Source organism: Pongo abelii, chromosome 16 (assembly GCF_028885655.2).
Source record: "Pongo abelii isolate AG06213 chromosome 16, NHGRI_mPonAbe1-v2.0_pri, whole genome shotgun sequence".
In the NCBI taxonomy this organism is placed as follows: Eukaryota; Metazoa; Chordata; class Mammalia; order Primates; family Hominidae; genus Pongo; species Pongo abelii.
Window position 1 is genome coordinate 43,210,361 of NC_072001.2, and position 18,887 is coordinate 43,229,247.

General features: G+C 48.6%; 1 protein-coding gene and 1 pseudogene across 2 annotated transcripts; one reads left to right on the forward strand and one right to left on the reverse strand.

Annotated features, from left to right (window-relative positions):
• Positions 1 to 730: 730 nt before the first annotated feature.
• Positions 731 to 1,772, reverse strand: LOC100460198 (large ribosomal subunit protein uL10-like; annotated as a pseudogene).
• Positions 1,773 to 12,067: 10,295 nt separating this feature from the next.
• INAFM2 (InaF motif containing 2) lies at positions 12,068 to 15,169 on the forward strand. 2 transcript variants are annotated; one of them, XM_054531385.2, is made up of 3 exons: positions 12,068 to 13,028; positions 13,808 to 13,947; positions 14,849 to 15,169. In XM_054531385.2, the coding sequence occupies exon 1, from the start codon at positions 12,518 to 12,520 to the stop codon at positions 12,977 to 12,979; it is 462 nt and encodes a 153-aa protein (XP_054387360.1). In that variant the 5' UTR covers positions 12,068 to 12,517; the 3' UTR covers positions 12,980 to 13,028; positions 13,808 to 13,947; positions 14,849 to 15,169. The 2 variants fall into 2 exon arrangements, with proteins under 2 accessions (XP_054387360.1, XP_063572204.1); XM_063716134.1 differs by having other exon boundaries at positions 12,068 to 13,947.
• The last annotated feature ends 3,718 nt before the right edge of the window (positions 15,170 to 18,887 follow it).

The following is an 18,887-nucleotide window of genomic DNA, read 5'->3' on the forward strand; positions in this document are numbered from 1 at the left end:
TTCAATATCAGCCTGACCATCATGGTGAAACCCCGTCTCTACCAAAAATACAAAAATGAGCCAGGCATGGTGGCACACACCTGTAATCCCAACTACTCAGGTGGCTAAGGCAGGAGAACAGCTGGAACTGGGAGGCGGAGGTTGCAGTGAGCCGAGTTCACACCATTGCCTCCAGTCTGGGTGACAGAACGAGACTCCATCTCAAAAAAAAAAAAAAAAAAAAAAAAGTGGAAAACAATCAGTCCATGTATGTTTCTCTTTGAAGTGCTATTTTGGATCAAATTTACCTGTGTCCATCTTCAAGAAACCCAGAGTTTAGTCCCCACTGGAGCAAAGGTTTGTTCTGTGATCTTAGCAAGTTACCTGAGCCCTTGAATCTGTCAAACTTTTGATCATTTCTAAGATTCCTTCCAGCTCTAAAAATCTCTTTCCACTCGGAAGGGCCAATCTTGTCACTTTTCTTTCTTGCCTTTCCTCTGAGAGATGACAAACCTAGAGATGAGAGCTATAGGTGGCAGGAGAGGCTTAGCTCTCACCCCAGTGTGAGATTCTTGGGCACAATCACTCCTCTGCCTCTGTCAATCCCTCTGTGAAATGGGCCAGTTTTAATAAGTGTGATAGAAATAAATTAGATGATGTCCTTCTCTGGGTGGGCACGGTGCATTGCATATAGGGAAGGTCATCAGTATTGATCAATTGCTTCTGTTCTTACTCCTGTCCTGGTCCAACCTTTTTTTTTTTTTTTTTTAGAAGTTAAGCCTTTATTTCCTTGTTTTGTAAATAAAGCTAGCGAGTTGGTTGTTTTTTGGTGATTAGTCAAAGAGACCAAATCCCATATCCTCATCCGGCTCCTCCAACTCTTCCTTGGCTTCAACCTTAGCTGGGGCTGCAGCAGCGGGAGCAGCTGTGGTGGCAACAGCCACAGAGGCAATAGCCACAAATGCAGATGGATCAGCCAAGAAGGCCTTGACCTTTCCAGCAAGTGGGAAGGTGTAATCAGTCTCCACAGACAGAGCCAGGACTCATTTGTACCCGCTGATGATAGAATGGGGTACTGATGCAACAGGTGGGTAGCCAGTCTGCAGACAGACACTGGCAACATCGCGGACAACCTTCAGGAAGCAAGAATGAAGTTTCCTCTGTGATGTCAAGCACTTCAGGGTTGTAGATGCTGCCATTGTCAGACGCCTGCTGGATGACCAGCCCAAAGGAGGAGGGAGAAATGTTTGGTGTGTTCAGCAGCGTGGCTTTGTTGGCTCCCACTTTGTCTCCAGTCTTGATCAGCTGCACATCACTCAGGATTTCAATGGTGCCCCTGGAGATTTTAGTGGTGATTCCTAAAGCCTGGAAAAAGGAGGTTTTCTCTGGCCCCAGACCAGTGTTCTGGGCTGGCACAGTGACTTCACATGGGGCAATGGGACCAGCACAGGTGGCAGCTGGCACCTTACTAGCCAGCAACATGTCCCTGATTTCAGTGAGGTCCTCCTTGGTGAACGCAAAGCCCACATTCTCCCGGATATGAAGCAGCAGTTTCTCCAGAGCTGGGTTGTTTTCCAGGTGCCCTCAGATGGCCGTGAGCATCATGGTGTTCTTGTCCATCAGCACCACGGCCTTCTCTCAGAGGAACATGCGGATCTGCTGCGTCTGCTTGGAGCCCACATTGCTGCTCCCACGATGAAACATTTCGGATAATCATCCAAAAGCTGGATGATCTTAAAGTAGTTGGACTTCCAGGTCACCCTGTCTTCCCTGAGCATCACGGCAGTGCATCAGGGATTGCCACGCAGGGTTTAAAGACAATGTCACTTTCATGAGGATGCCAAGAGAGAGCTTTTTTTTTTTTTTTTTTTTTTTTTTTTTAATATAAGATGTAATCTCACCCTGTTGCCCAGGCTGGTCTTGAACTCCTGGGCTCAAGCAATCCTCCCACCTCACCCTCTCCAGTAGCTGGGATTATGGGCATGTATCACCAAACTTGGCCTCTGATCCACCTTTTTATCAGGACCTGGGCAAAGCCACAGAGAACAAGCCCCTCAACTTTGTGAATAGCAAGGAGCCAGTGAAGACAGGAATATGTTGGAAGACAGACTCAGGATCCAAAAACATTCTAACCTATTGGAGCACTGGCCTAAACCTCACAAGGTGAAATGAACAGGGCTTAACTGAGAGATCTGGGCTTGGTGCCAAGACACCGACTGTACAAGGACAGGGTGGGGAAGTGGCAGCTTAGCAGAAGCAAGTGTGAATAAAACTGAGGGTTTTCACTGACAGCCAGCTCCATCTGAGTCAAATGACAGTGCTGCCAATAAAAACGGACAGACTCAGGCTGCTGAACTGAAGTCGGGTACTGAGCCCTGTGGTTCTCCATCTTGATATCACACCAGAACCACCTGCAAAGATCTGGTAACACTGCATATTCCTTGCTGTACCAAGACCCTCTGAATCATGATCTGGGATGAGTTGAGAGAGAGAAAGGAAGGTGAGGAGTTTGCATTTCTTTTATTTTTTTTTTAGAGACAGGTTTCACTCTGTTACCCAGGCTGGTCTCAAGCTCATGGGCTCAAGCAGTCCTCGTGCCTTGGCCTCCCAAAGTGTTGGGATTATAGGCATGAGTCACTGCGCCCAGCCAGGAGTTTGAGTTTCTAAAAAGTATCCCCCCTCATTCCAAGATGCATCCAGGGCTTTTGAACCAAGGAACACTCAGTCCCACTCTCATTCTCAGCACAACAGACCACACCCAAAATACTTGAGGAATTCAGTTTAGGTTGCTTTGTTGCAGGGAAAGTCATAAGTTGAAGGATATTTGGTGGAAAGCAGCCAGGATGCAGGCAACACTCTGAAGGGAACCACTTTATAGAAGACACAGGTGGCTAGGAGGCCCAACTTCACATGGATGAGACTTGTTCTCTGAGGTCCCAAAAGTTAGAACCTAGGCCAGGTGCGGTGGCTCACACATGTAATCTTAGCACTTTGGGGGGCTGAGGGGGGCAAATCACTTGAGGCCAGGAGCTCAAGACCCTCCTGGCCAACATGGTGAAACCCCATCTCTACTAAAAATATAAAAATTAGCCAGGCGCAGTGGCACATGCCTGTAGTCCCAGCTACCCAGGAGGCTGAGTCAGGAGAATTGCTTGAACCCGGGAGGTGGAGGTTGCAGTGACCCAAGATTGTGCCACTGCACTTCAGCCTGCGCGACAGAGTGAGACTCTGTCTCAAAAAAAATTTAAGTACTTTTTTTTTAAAGTTAGAATCTTAGGAGACTGTCTTAGGTCAGGTTTCTCAGGAAACATGCCGAGATAGAGATTTTCTTGTAGGAAGTTTATTGGGGGTGCTTTCAGAGATAACATCTCTGAAGTAGTGAAAGAATCAGAATCAAGCCAGAGGAAGAAATTGGTGAACAATGCAGTCACAATACAGAATGCTTCCACAGGAAGCCCTGGGGTTGAGCTGGCCCTGTAGAGTTAGCCCCAACTTGGATAAGAGGGCTGTACCTTTGAATTCCACATTGACTTGGCAGATGACTCCTAGGGAAGGGTTGTGAAGTCCAGCAAGACAGCTCCCTTTGGCAGCTGAAGGAAATGCCAAGGGAGAGACTCATGTGTGAGCCATTGGCAGCCAACACTTCTGGCAACTTTGGGGATAAGCTCCTTGGTCCTAAAAGCAGTATCTGGGTGGTGCACCACAGCAACCGAGACAGTACCCCCACGCATAGCCCAGACCTACTTGATTTATGTGGTAAGTTCACGCTACCTGGGAATAGCTCCTCCAGGATTCTGGGAAACTTACAAGAATTAAATGGAGAAACTATAGCCCCCACTACTGCAACTAGTCTTGGTGACACAACTGATATTCATCATTCCCCTCCTCTGCCACTCATTCTAGATTCTTTTTACCTTCAACTTGCACCTCTGCTGGTCTAGGTGGCTTGCCTGTTGGGGTAACCAATCACCAATCACCATGGCCTTCAGACCATGCTGCTGATGTGCCCACCTTCCACCAAAATTGGGCATACCAACAGACACCCCAGTGGATCACCTGGGTGCCAAACATATTCTTTTCTGACCCCCTTATGTAACAGCAGCCCTATCTCTCCCAAAGGATCGCGGTCAATTGCCCTTCCAGGAAGTGACTCCTCTTCTTTCCTGCTGGTTTCTTGGCACAAAGAGTCTGACTAACAGAAAGCAGCCATACTTAAGTTTATGGGGTTCTTGTTCTGTCCCTGGTGGAAGTGTTCCCCCTCTGGGAACCAGATTCTCTGAACCTGGAGAGCTTGGAACTGCAGGAATGGGAACCACAAATTCCTCCAGAAAGGTCACTGGGAGTGATGGTAAGTGGAGTCATTCCTACTTCTACCCCTAGTTTCCTAAACCTCTATTCTACACGTTGACACATAGCACCATATATAATAGTTATTGATTAGGATGCATACCTCATCCTGGAGCACGGTGTCCTATCATCTCTAACATGGTATTTCAGCTGCACTTCTAAAGGCTGTTCTATCATTCCACCAGCTCTATTCAGCTTCTGGGTGGTGAAGTATGTAATAAGCCTAAAAGATCCCATGATCATGTGCCCATTCTATCCTTAAAGTGGGACTCAGTCTTCTGCAATGGTATGTGAGATCCCACATCAGTGAATCAAACACTCTTTTAGCCCCCAGAGAGTGGCCTTTGAGCAGAAAAGACAAATCCATATCCAGAATATATGGCAATTCAGGTCAAGATGAGTCCCTCACCCTTCTGGAGTGGAACAGGTCCAAGGTAGCCAGCTTGGTACTGCGTGGCTGGTATCAGTTGCTGGCAGGTTGGACTTTTAGCAGTGACAATAGCTAAATTGGCCTTGGTGAGTGGGAGCCCATTCTGTTGAGCCACCCCTGCCACCACACACGTGACACATGTGTCACCTCCACCTATGCCACCATGGCCACTTTATTCATGTGCCCATTGTGCCGGCATGGGGTGGTCAATGACAGAGGCAAGCTAACATCAATTCCACATCATTCTATCTACTTGGTTATGCAGCCTCCCCTGTGGCAGGTGCTCTCTGATGAGTATTAACATGCAATATCAAGATCTTCAATAGTGAGACCTAGCTCTACAAAAAAAATTCGCCTCGTGTGGTGGTGTGTGCCTGTAGTCCCAGCTACTCCAGGGTCTGAGGTAGGAGATCACTTGAGCCCCGGAGGTCGAGGCTGCAGTGAGCCAAGATCGTACCACTGCACTCCAGCCTGGGCAACAGAGCAAGACCCTGTCTCAAAAAATAAAAAATAAAGATATTCACACTTGGTGCTCACTCAAATAGATATAGCCACATAACTCTTCCCAAGACCTTCTTGTTCCCAGTCTTCCAGTATTTCTCTTTCTAGCCCTCTAACCAACCAGTCAAGCCATTTGCCTATAGCTCATGAGCCTGTAGACATTTTTACCTCAGGCCGCTCTACTAGGGGCCATGCTGATGATTCAGTTCCCAGTCAGGTATCAATGTCAATGCAGACACTGCATCCAGCAGACCTTAAAGCGTTTGACTATTCTACTATCCCCAGTGTACAGTTACCCAGGTAAATGGCATAGTTCCCTTTGGGGAAGTAGTGGGGAAATCATTACTGTATTGCTATAGTATTGCAGAAACCTTTCTCCTGGGAACCTGAACTGAAAATTGAATCGGGACTGGAAACCAAACAAGATATTGTGACTTTTTATTGGAGCAGCTGCCATCAACCTCCTGGTCTTTCATCCTTGATTTATTTTAATTGTATAGCTCAGCAATTCTCAGTGTGCGGTCTCCAGACCCCTTGGGGTCCCTGAGATCACTTCAGGGGTTTCACAAGGTCAAAATTGCTTTCATAATAATACTAACATGTTATTTACCTTTTTAACTGTGTTGACATTTGCACTGATGGTGCTAAAGCAATGATGGGTACAACTTCTGGCACCTTAAACAACCAAGGCAGTGACACCAAACTGAACTAGTAGTTCATTGCAGAAAGAAAGAGGAAAGAAAAGAAAAAAAAAAAGGAAGGGAGAAAAGTCATTTTACTTTAGAATATATCTTTAACAAAACAATAACAATTGTTAAATTGTATGAAGTTATGACCCTTAAATAGATGTCTTTTTAATATTCCATGTAATTAAATGAAAAGTACTCTACTGCATATGGAAGTATAATGGTTCTCTTGGGGAAAAGCACTTTTGCCATTGGGTCATGAGCTCAACTAGCCGCTCTTTTCATGGAACACCAGTTTTACTTGAAAGAAGAACTGAAAAACCATGGCTATGCAGACTTGGCTATTTGGCAGATGTTTTCTCACTTTTGAACCAAGTGAGCCTGTCACTTTGAGAAAAAATAACTGATAGTGTTTGTTACCAATTATAAAATTTGAGTTTTCAAATAAAAACTAGAATTTTAGAAAACATGTATGCACTATCATGAGCTTCCTAGATTCCTAATACTTAAACTTTTTATAATATTATCAAATGTGATTTTTTCTATTATATAATGAAATGTATCAATATTGCAAAGATATGTTTAATTCAGTGAACCAATATTTTCCAAATGATCAAAGTGGGATATTATAAAATCATGCATGGGTAAAAGTGCCATTCAAAGGGCAAGTTAGATCAATGGACTTTAATGTAATTGAATACAAAAAAAGTTCACTGATATAGTTTTATAGTCTACATTTCAACCACCATTTAAGAACATACTGCTTGTTGGGTTTTGGTGTAGTATCAAAGAAAAACAGCCACAGTTATCTGAAAAGGCTGTTAAAATGCTCCTCTCTTTTCCAACTACATGTCTATATGAGGCTGGATTTTCCTCATATATTTTAGCCATAACAAATTGCCAGCAGATTAAATGTAGACGCAGATATGAGATGCCAGGCATGTTGGCTCATGTCTGTAATCCCAGCATTTTGGGAGGCCAAGGCAGGTGGATCACTTGAGCTCAGGAGTTTGAGACCAGTCTGGGCAAAATGGCAAAACCCTGTCTCTACAAAAAAATACAAAAATTAGCCAGGCATGGTGGTGTGCATCTGAAGTCCCAAGCTACTTGGGAGGCAGAAGTGGGAGAATTGCTTGAACCTGGGAAGTGGAGGTTGCAGTGAACTGAGATCACGCCATTTATACTCCAGCCTGGTGACAAAGTGAGAGCCTATCTAAAAAAAAAAAAAAAAAGTGGATATGAGGATCCAGTTGTCTTCTACAGTATAAAGCCACATTCCAGAGATTTGCCAACTTACAAAGCAAAGCCACTCTTTTCATTATTTTTTGTCATAAAAATATATTATCTGCCCAGGTGCAGTGGTTCACGCCTATAATCTCAGCACTTTGGGAGGCTGAGGCGGGTGGATCACAAGGTCAGGAGTTCGAGACCAGCCTCGCCAACATGGTGAAACCCTGTCTCTACTAAAAATACAAAAATTAGCCGAGTGTGGTGGCATGCGCCTGTAATCCCAGCTACTTGGGAAGCTGAGGCAGAAGTGCTTGAACCTGGGAGGCGGAGGTTGCCGTGAGCCGAGATCATGATACTGCACTCCAGCCTGGGCAACAGAGTGAGACTCTGTCTTGGAAAATAAATAAATAAATAAATAAATAAATAAATAATATATTATCTATGTTACCATGTAGTGGGGCTTATTATTCTTTAGACAAATTAATAAATATTTTGCAAAACCCTTGGTCTTATTTCTAATATGTCAAATTAAAATAGCTATAACCCAGATAAACAAAATCCCTTTAGATGCCTCTCTCTCTCATATATACATACATATATATATATTTAGAGACTAGGTCTCTGTCACCCAGACTGGAGTACAGTAGCGTGATCACGGCTTAGTGCCATCTCAAACTCCTGAGGTCAAGCGAGCCTCCTGCCTCAGCCTCTCGAGTAATTGGGACTACAGGCATGTGCCACCCTGCCTAGCTAATTTTCAACTTTTTTTTTTTTGTAGAGATGAGGTCTCACTATTTTGCCCAGGCTGATCTTGAACTCCTGGGGTCAAGTGATCCTTCTGCTTCAGCCTTCCAAGTAGCTGGGATTACAGGTGCGAGCCACCACATCAGGCTTAGAGACCTCAATATTTAAGAGTGTAAAGGGATCCTGAAACTAAAACATTTGAGAATCACTGGTATAGATTGAGCAGTACTGTTACTGGCTGCCCAGCTAGCTTGCTCCAGGGATGCTATGCTATCAACCATCTTCAACCATGGTCCTCTACTGGCCAGGACTGCCCCCACTGCCACTCCAACTTGCTGCTTATTACAACAGTTGTGCTGTCTAGCTTCTATGATTTCACGGTCCTATCATCCCCACTGCTATCTGGAGCCAGTTCTGGAGTGGCGTCTTGCTGTCAGGCATGGCTTACAGAGGACCGTCCAAACTCAGCTTCTCAGGGATGCTGGTACCCCTCTCACCAGTGTGTTCCTTGTTGCTTTGATAACTAGAGTATCCTCTGGGCCTTCCTAAAGAACTTACGTGGTTTCTGGCCTTACATAGAATATACCCACTTCTCTGAGGTTTTGAACCCTTCTTCTACATTCTGCTGTGGTAGTTCTGGCATTTCCATTACGCTCTGGTGGCCATTGCCTTCCTCCTGTCTCCAGGATCCTTGTCGGGATATCACATCCCGATTCAGGAGAATACTCCTATAACAACAAAGTCTCCCTTGTTCAACTTAACCTTTGGCACCGCACCTCACCTTGATCTAGCCTATACATTCGCTCCTGGATCCTGCCAGTATATACTGGCTACTTCCGCAACGACTTCATGGTCTAGCCTTCTTCCCTAGCGGGCCCCTGCACATCTCTGACTGGGCTTTATTGTGATCTGGCTCTATGTATTGGGCTTGTAGGCCAGGACAGAGAGGCAGCTTCCTTTGGCGTCAGAAGGCAAGTCCCAGTGACAGTTGCAGCTGAGCCATCATAGCCAACACTCCTGACAATTGGAAGAATGAGCACCTCCCTCCTGAGGGTGACCTGGGTAGTAACCCCCAATATCCACTACAGAGACAAAGTCTAGCTTTGCCTATGAGCAGGGCAGATCCGGGATCAAGAGCCTAATGCCCTGGAGTCAGGGGTCTGAATTCCATCAGGGCTTTTGAATTCCAAGGCATTAGGACTATGTGACCTTGAGCAGGTTCCTGGCCCTTTCTGAGGCAGGGACTTCATCTATGAAATGAAGATAAATAGTACTACCTGATAGGTCATTGGGAGACAAATAAGACAAGGAATGTAAGGGCTTGGTATAGTGCCTAGCACATTCTAAGGGCACTGTTATTGTCATAATTGGTCAGAACTTTCCAAAGCCAAAAAGGGCTGCCTCAGGGAGCAGACAGTAAGGTATGCCACCATCCCAGATGGTCTTTGGGCTGACGCTGCTGAGTGCTCCCCAGGGATTTTGTGGAGGAGGCTCTAGGGCCCACAGGGGTATTCACAAAAGATGACTTTTTGGGCCCATTCTGTCCCCAAGCTGCCTTGATTCTCTGATTTCTCTGATCCCTGCCTGTTCTTAGTGGGGGGAGGCATATTCACTTTCAGGCCACTAGGGGGCCATTTAGTTTTCTGCAACAGGAGAACACTAATGGTTTCTTAATGGCTCAGGCACCAGGGAGATCAGGCTCAATTATATCTGAAAGCATTCTTAGTTCCTGGGGTAAAAGACACTATGTAAATTCAGATAATAAATAGGGATTATTGATGACAGGTTAAAGAATCTGGCACTGTTTCGTTTAGAGAAGATAGAGTGAGAGGAATTGAATAAAGGCTTCAAGTACATTATTCTTTGGTACAGAAGAGTGACATGCTGTTTTCCCACTCCACTGGGAACCAAGTAAGAAGAAAGGCATTTAATTTGCAACAGAAATACGGAGAAGCAATATGGAGTGCATTCAGGAAAGGGGACTGAAGGAAGCTTTGTATTGGCCTCAACCTGGAATCTTTAAGAATAATTCATCATGGAATAGTTGTATGATATGTCCTGCCAGGAAGGCCCTAGAGCAGGGGAGAGAAGAGAGGACAACTTCCAGAGACAATTCAAGAATTTTTTTTTTTTTTTTTTTCAGACAAGAGTCTGGCTCTGTCGCCCAGGCTGGAGTGCAGTGGCGCCATCTCGGCTCACTGCAAGCTCTGCCTCCCGGGTTCACGCCATTCTCCTGCCTCAGCCTCCCGAGTAGCTGGGACTACAGGCACCTGCCAACACGCCCGGCTAATTTTTTTGTATATTTAGTAGAGACGGGGTTTCACCATGTTAGCCAGGATGGTCTCAATCTCCTGACCTCGTGATCCGCCCGCCTCGGCCTCCCAAAGTGCTGGGATTACAGGTGTGAGCCACCGCGCCCGGCGACAATTCAGGAATTTTAAGTCAACAGGCTGCCCTGGCTGACCTAGGAGCAGGGTGGAGGAGTGAGTTATTTCTTCCCCATCAGCCCACAAAAGGCCATAAACACTCCAAACTACCAATATCCTTGAAATTTCTCAGAAAGTAAAAAAACAGCTTTTTCCTTGAAATAGCATCTGGCTAGCCATTACTAGTGGCAGCCCCACACCTGGGCCTGGATCAGGAATGAGTCTGAGGCTGGGTTAGAGGCCTGTGGTTCCAGCAGTCCACTAGCACACTCAGTTCTGGTAGCCACTTGACTTCTGTGCTGCTGAGGTGGCAAGGCAGCAGTTTTGGGAGGGCTTCCTCGTGTGTGTGTGTGTGTGTGTGTGTGTGTGTGTGTGTGTGTGTGTGTGTGTGTGTGTGTAGGGGGGGTCCTCTGGAAGCCAAAGATTCCTGGAGGAGGGGGGAAGTGAGAAGGGCAGAGGGGATCCTGCCCCACAGGGTAGAAGCCAGGTCAGGCTCACACTTGCAGGGGCTTGAGGAAGGGTTCACCCACAGAACCCCATCAGAACCATAGTCCTCTTCCCCAACACACGCCCAGGCAAGTCTCCCTCACTCATTCAGACACCCAGGCAGTCCATATGCCCAGTTCTGGGAACACAGGAAGTAGCATCCAAGGAGGAGGGAACCAGAATTCTGGAAAGCCTTATAGAGAGGGAATGGGGAGGAGAGAAGGCAGGGAGAGCAGAGAGCGGAAGGAGGGGGAGGGCACAAGTAAAGCCCTAAGGGAGAGTCTGAGCATGAAGGGTTGTTAGCACCTAGGGGGTCCAAAGACCAGGCACAGAGCCCACTGCCTGGCCCCTGGCTTGGAGCCAAAGAAGACAAACCTCACATGGGAAAGTGGGGAGGGGACAACCGCCCAAGCCTTGAGGTCTGGAGGGGATCTGAGAGTGAAAACGCTCTAGGAGTCCTGAGAGTTAAACTCCTCAGGTTCAGTGCAGCCCCTTGGGTCCAAATCCAGGCCAAAACCAGGAATTGGAAGACGCAAAAAGCGGGACCAGCGACCTGCTGCGAACTTCAGGACTAAGGTGGCAGGCGAGTCTGGAGAACAGCTCAGTCCGTGGCTCTGTCCCGGAGGCTCAGGGTTGGCGGGGTGAGGCGGGCCGGGGTATGGAATTGCGAAGACTTCAGTAGAGCTCCGAAGCCCAGCCTTGACTGGGTAGAAGGAACACAACCAGCTGCGGCCCCAGTGAGCGCTCCAGGTGCCAGAACCGCCTACCCCTGGCGTCAACCAGGTTCTTTAGCTGTGAATGGGCCTGGGAGACCCGCCCAGGGGGTACGCGGAGCGGGCCGCAAGCTGAGAGCTGGAACGTGGTATCTTCCCTCTCCCTCTTACCGTCCCCTCCCAGAGGATAAACCAAGGCCTGGAGTCCGAAGCCCGGGCTGCTGTTCCACCTGTCACTTCGGAGCCTCGGGGCGGAGCGGGGAGGTGCCAGAGTTGACAGCTCGCGCTCCGACCGCCCCCTTCTAGCTCGGCACTCCGCCTCGCACAACGCCGTTCCCCCTTTTAAAGAAGTGCCCGGGGCTCCAGTCTACGCCGCGCCAGCCCGCAAGGGGTCGCGGCGACGTCGCCCGTTTAAGAGCCAGCCTCCCTTAACTCTCTCTTAACGGGGCGTCCCGGCCGGGTTCGCGGCTCCCGGCAGCCGCCGCCTCCCCTCGCGGCACTTCCGGACCCCGGCGTCGCCCTTTTAAGGGGCAGCCCCCAGCAGCGCTCTCCCCGCCCCCTGTTGCCGGCGCGCGAGGCGGGGGAGCCGGGCTGGAGCGGAGCGCGCGGTCCGCGCGGCCACTGGAGACCAGGCGGCCGGCGGCCGGGCAGGCGGCGGCGGAGCGCGCGGCGGCGTGGCGGCGGATGGGGACGCGGAGCCGGGCGGCTGTGGCGGCTGTGGCTGTGGCGGCGGCGGGGAAGCAGCTGACGGGCCGGCGGCGGCGGCGGCGCTGGCGGCGGTGACTGGTCCAGGCCCCGGCGGCGGCTGCAGCGACGCGGTGGCGGGCTGCGGGCGGGCGGCGTGAGGAGCGGCGGCGGAGCGCGGGGCCGCCGGGAACCGAGGGCGCCGGGCCGCCCCCTGCCCAGTCCTTGCAGGCCGCCAGGCCCCCTCCAGCCGGGGCCGTGGAGCACCGGGGCAAAGGCCGGGGCCCCCCCATGAAGGAGCGCGACGCGGCCCCGGCCGAGCGGGGCAAGCCGGCCACCTACACCGGGGACAAGAAGGCGAAGATGGCGGCCAAGACCAACAAGAAGTGGGTCCGGCTCGCCACCGTGTTCGCCTACGTGCTCTCCGTGTCGCTGGCCGCCATCGTGCTCGCCGTCTACTACAGCCTCATCTGGCAGCCGGTGGGCGCCGGGACCTCGGGGGGAGCCGTTGGCCCGCCCCCCGGCGGCTCCAACGCCACTGGCCCGTCTGGGACTTCGGGGGCGGCGGCGGCGGGGCCCAATACCACTGGGTCGTCCCGCCGCGAGGCGCCGCGCGACGCTCCCCCACTGCAGGCGGCGCGACCGGCGCCTCCGGAGCCCCCTGCGGACAGCCCCCCGGCCGGGCCGCTCGAGCGGCCTCGGGGGCCGGACGAGGACGAAGAGGAAACGGCGGCGGCGCCCGGGAGTCGTTGAAGCCCTCCGCGCTGGAGGCCGCCGGGAACCATCCTCCCCAAGCCCAGAGGCAAGACTTCGCAGCCGGATGGGGTGGAGAGCCCGCGGGAGTGACCCCCGCGGGAGTGAACGCCCCTCACACTCTCACCATCGCCGGCTGGCCCCGGAGCGGGAGGCCTGCAGCCAGATCTTCAGCCAAGGGACCACGATTCGCCGGGAGGCTGGGGGTTTGCTGCCCGGACCGTGCTGCACCAGGGCCCTGAGCCGTAGGGGGATGGGGGGAGGGGTGGGGAGATCCCGGCACCAAACCCTTCTGCGCCGCTCGCTCTGGTGTATCCTACATGCAAGGGTGACTGGGGCTTTCCCCCAAGACTCAGGGGAAGGATGGAGCTGTAGGGGCTCTTTTTAAGTAAGCTGAAGCTCTCGAAAGGAGGAGGGCACCAAAAGTAGTGGAGCTCAGGTACGTCAACCTAGTTGCAGTGGCCAGAGATGCATTAAATTTCTAGATCCCTGTATATAGTTGTTGACATATGCACTAGAAGCTATAATCACATAGAATTCTATGTATATCCTCCCACACCCTGGGTAGCTACTGACTGAAGGGGTCAAGCAAGGGCTATTTGCTGTCCCCCAAAGTACACCTGGCCAGAAGGGCACAAACACGGCTTCTTAAATCACTCACTTTCTCCTGTTCCCCTTCTATTTCTGAAATATAAGTTTATGACGTTCTTTCACAAAAGAGTATAATCATTCTTAGACTGTTGACATGGCTGTGGAAAGCCTTAGGAGAAGTAGAAGCAATTTAGGGAGGGTGGAGAATGTACTCATCCCGTCTTCTTTCCATCCTAGTGCCCCCACCAAAGAGGCTTCTTGTTGCAGCCCTCAGTATCTGGATATGGGCCAGGGAGGAAGGAAGGGAAAGAGCAATGCTGCTGTGCTTCAATCCTGGCCTTCCCCTCACAGAATTCTTTTAGGAAGAGCAAGCTTTTGTAAGTAGAGTGGCAAGTGTTTTTATCTTTTTTTTTTTTTCCTGCTCCTCAAAATGTTGTCTTGTTCCGGCAATCACTTTTGCCTTCCCTCTTTCCCGAGCGTGTAGTGACAAAGCCCTGCGATTTGGGATGAAATCTGTTGTGACACCAGAGCTTTGATTACACATCCTCTGGTTTTGAGTTATTCTACAGAATCAGAAAGGCTGGAAGGTGGGCTTCACACTCAGGATTGTGCTTTGAGAGCCAGCTAATAGACCAGCCAAGGGAAGGTTGAATTGTCTGTCTTTACCTTTCGCGATAAGCCCTACTTAAATGCAGCCTGTAATTGTATAAAGGAGATGAGAAACATCAAGAGAAATGACATACGTGTAGCTCTGGGGTAGCAAGAACTAGACTTCCTCAATTTGGATTCCATTTTTTTCTGCCACTTGCTTTTAGGCAATTGAGTGTGGGTAGTGATGAGATATCAAACCCCTTAGTGTTTCCTTTTTGGGAAATGAGGCACTATTTTTTTTTAAAAGACAACTTACCCACCTGAGTCCTGAAACAGTTTGTCTCTCCAGTTTTCTGGCCTATACTCTAGTTAGCTCTGATCCAAGTTTACAGGACAACAGCCTTGCTTTAAGCCATGTCCTGTTGTGGGCACGATAATAGCAACTGAGCTGTCACAGCCTACCAGCAGGCTGGTAACACCTCCAGGGTCTCTAGAGCAGATTTCTTAGCAGCTGACTAGGACTTCAGTCATTGGGAAGCCTATGAGGCCTTTACATTTTTGGTGTGAGATGGGGAAGAAACATAAAATGCCACTTTATAACTTCGATAATAGCCTGTAATTTATATTTACTGTGTGAATTTTTAGTCCTATATTTTAATAATTTGTAAATTGATCTCTTATTCCAAGAATCCTTTGAACTTGTAGAACATCTGGGAGTCCACTTCCCTGTCCTCGTCCTGATCCCTGCTTTCTGGACTGTTTAAATCCTCTTTGGGATGGATCAGAGAGTCTAGAGAGGCCACTCATAGGTCCAGCTGCTGGCCTCCTGACTCTCCAAAGCCTTCACTGGAATTGGGACATTTGCTCCAGCCCTAGCTGTGAACATGACCAGAGACATTATTTATAATTCAGCCATTTAAGATATACCTGTACTCAAAAAGTCCTGTATATTTTTTAAAAGTTTTATTTTTCAGGTGAACAAAAATACATCCTAAGAACTCTGCCTAAGCCTGTGTAAGTTGATCATTTCTCTTACTGTGCTTCGTGGGGATGGAGTAGAGGTTGGAAGAGTAAGTGGTCTGAGGTGTGATGGATGGTGATGAATAGGTTGAGGAGGAAAAAGCAATTGCCCTGCTGTTCTCAGTGCCTGATGGCTTGAATGAATTGATTAGCGAAGGGTGGCAGAATCCATCTTAGTCGGGAAGCAATCCCGGGGTGGAAGAACAGTGATCTCTAGCTCAGCCACCTTTTGCCAACCTTAAACAGGCTGAGAAAAAGTTGTGCTTTACCAGAGCAGATGCCTAGCTGACAAAGCTAAGGGACCAGTAGGCATGAATATTAAGATTTACTGCAAACATCTAGCTGGCTAAGCACTGAGGTGAGGATAAGCTGCCTGATAGCATCACTGTCCTCACCTTTCAACCATTGGCCTCTAGATAACTCAAGAAGTGCTAACACCAGAAAGGCAGGTGTATATCTGTGGTGTTTGGTCAGAGCTTTGTCTACCATGGAGGAGGTAAGAGATCCAAATGGCTGAGAGGTTTAGGTTGCTTCAAAGGTGAGGTTTTTTTCTTCCCTTTAAGCAAACAAAAAAGACATGTGGGTGAAAAGCACAAATATAAGGGATTAGTTATGCTGCAAAATACATGGTAAGCAATTGAGCTCAGCTCATTATTAGACAATGCTGCCCAGTACAAATCCAGAGTGAGAAGCGAGTGTTGGTGGGGCCCCCTGAGGCCTGCACTTCAGCAGAGCTGTTGGGGGGTAGCTACTGTTCTTTTACATTACCTTGTAGTCTGCAGGGAGGCATGGAAAAAGTCCGCCCTTCTTTTATTTCCCTCTTCAGCCTACACAATGGCTTTCTGAGAGAGGGCTTGATAAGGCAGAGCAGAAGGGGAGTGAAAGAGTTTCCAAGGCTCTTTTGGTCGGCCTCTCCTTTTTGCAGACAGTGACATGTGGCTTCTACAGCTGCCCACGGCAGCTTCACATGTTGGGCACATACAGCAATATGTACAGTGGGAGCCTGCTAGCCGACGAGACAGGGCCTGGTTGGCTGAGGAGCAGTGGTCTGAATAGCTTTATTTCCAAGGGTTAGAAATCAGCTGCAAAATTGTCCATCAAGTTTTAAGCCAGGAAGGAGAGATCTGTGCAAAGGGGGTTACTTTTCCTTCAACGGCTTTGTACCGGGACTACCAGGACCCTTTCTAGGTGTTTGATTATATTAGAAGTTAACGGTGTGCATTCATTTATTTCCTGACAGCCTGAACTTGAAGAAAGAGATAAGCCTGTTTTGAAAGTGAAGTTTTGGGGGGTGGAGGATCAGGGAAGGAACCCATTAGGCTGAGTTTGTGAGGGTATCTTCACTTTCCCCATTAATGGTAAGGTACAATGAAGTGTTTCTCCGAGGTTTTAAGCATTAAGAAATATTTCTCTTCCTAACAGCCCTAGATTTCCACATGGTATGAGACCATGTTTTGGAAGCTTTTCTGTCTACCTTGTTTTTCAGTTTTCACTGGGGAATTCTGAGATAGCGTGTTCTTTCGTGGAGTATTTATATCCTGTCTTGAAATGCTGAATGCATAGCATCTACTTGTTTCTACATGTTTCTTTAAGGAGAGCTGAAAGGTCAGGTCACAAGCTTTAGGACTACCACAGCTATTTAAAAGGGGTAATAATTGTCCTCTGTTTCCTGTCTACAGAGAATGGAGGTATTTCTGGAATTGCAGTTCAGTAACAAAAGGGCCACAGCTGTACTTTTTGTTTTCCATCTCCCTTGGTGGAAGGAGAAACTGCAGTGGCTTTGCCTGTTTCTCATGACCAGTACTCACTCAGTGCCTGGCAGTGGGTACTCAGAATTTGTTGATCTCTGGGTTGATCAGCACCCAGTGGGTGCTGGGTGCTGATGGAATCAGCCTTAGTGTCATTGTGGTGTCCCTGTTGTAATCTACTTGCATACCCGTATCCACAGCCCATAATCTGGTTCAAGGAGGTGGGTTGCTAAAGAAAACCCCTGCAAATCATAGCTGCACTGATCTCTCTGGCCTCAGTTTTTTTATTTCCAAGTTGAAGGACTCAGCCTTGGCCTTCCTGTTCTTTCCAGGTGCTGGAAGTCCACAGTGGTATTCCATATGGTGCTTAACGGACACACCGTAGGATATGTGACCCATTCATTGTCTCCTAGGTCCCAGCCCTGCAGCCTCATGTTAAGCTATAAAAATACCTGCTCTGTTGACAGTTTTTTGGTTACCTCTGTTTTACTTGCTGACATAGCCTATGGTTTTCTGCTGCCAGAAAGCCTGTGTTATGCTTTTTGTCCCCTCCAGTAGCTAATTGAAAAAGCAAACAAACTTCCCTTTACCACTCACCTAGACTCTACCAGGCTTTCCACCCTAAATGCAGAAATACCCAGCATGGGAGCCACCTGGTCAGTGCTCCTCACTGGATCCTGTGCCCCGTTCAATTCTATAAACATTTGTTAAGCTACCACTATAAAGGACCAGAAAATTACCCTCAAGGAATTTACAGTCATGCCCACAAGTCTCCCCTTGTCAAACTATCCTGTTTTCTTAACTTCAGTATTCTGTTTTTGCAATAGCTTATCAGTTAAATAGCAATAAGATTTTAGCCAATATCCTTAGGGATATTTTCCACGAACCATTACCTTTAATTCAAGAACTTTAGTTTAGTTTAGGTCTTTATTTGGTGTCTACAGTGTGCTAAGTGAGCCTCAAAACTCCGAAAACCAACTTGTCCAAAAAAAAGCAATTGCGTTGATTACCAAGGATTTCCTTTGACATACATATACCTTTCTCTGCTACCTCAGTGTTCAGAGTCATTAGTTGAGGTCTCCCCACACTTGTCCTGAAGGCCCACCTGCTCCCTCAGCTCCCTGCTGGTAGCCTGGATGGTGTAGAGTCACAGCAGTCAGGCTTAGAGGTATAGACAGTTCATGGCATCACAAGGCCCTGGGCAGGGAGACTGTGTGTGTTCTTGGGAGGGACCCCTGAACTGGAAGATGGGAAGCCTGGGGACTCAACAATGGCGTTAGTTAAGGCCCTTGACCTCTCTCTTTTCTGCTAACCAAATGAGAATTCCTGAGAGCAAATGGAGGTTATAGATATGAAAGGGCTTTGAGATCTTGGGAATAAAAGTACAACGTGTACACAAGAAGTAATATATTTTCAAGGGAATGTCTGTCCCTTGGGCAATATGATGCACAGAAAGAAATGTGAAGGGGTAGGTGGTAAACATTACACCAGTGCCTAGACGAGCAGCATCAGCGTCACCCGGGAATGTGTTAGAACAATGACAGCTTAGGCCGCAAGCCAGACCAACTGAAGAAGAAATTCAGAAAGGGAAGCCCAGCATTCTGTTTTAACCAGCCTTCCAGGTGATGCTGATGCACACTGAAGTCAGAACCACTGGCCCAGCCTTTTCCTCTGATGCTGTAACTTAGGGGTAGGGTATTTCTGTTTTGGCAGATGGTCATTGAGGTGCCTTTTGAACATTTCTCTTGCTTAAAGCCAGCAGTCCTGCTGGGGGAAGAGGAAACAGTGTCCCTAGTGCTTGTAAGAAAAGGGAAAAAGGCTGCATTGTCCATTATTTTTGACAGCTGCCGCAGAAGTTGCCCTGGAGAGCTTGTTAAAAAGGAGGCAGCCCTGAACGAGTCCCCTCCCTCTCCCGCGAAGGTACTGCTGTGTTTGCCTCACCTCCTGCCCTGAGGCCT

Coding starts and splice junctions, on each gene's coding strand:
- INAFM2 (XM_063716134.1), top strand. CDS start 12,518: ATGAAGGAGCGCGACGCGGCCCCGGCCGAGCGGGGCAAGCCGGCCACC.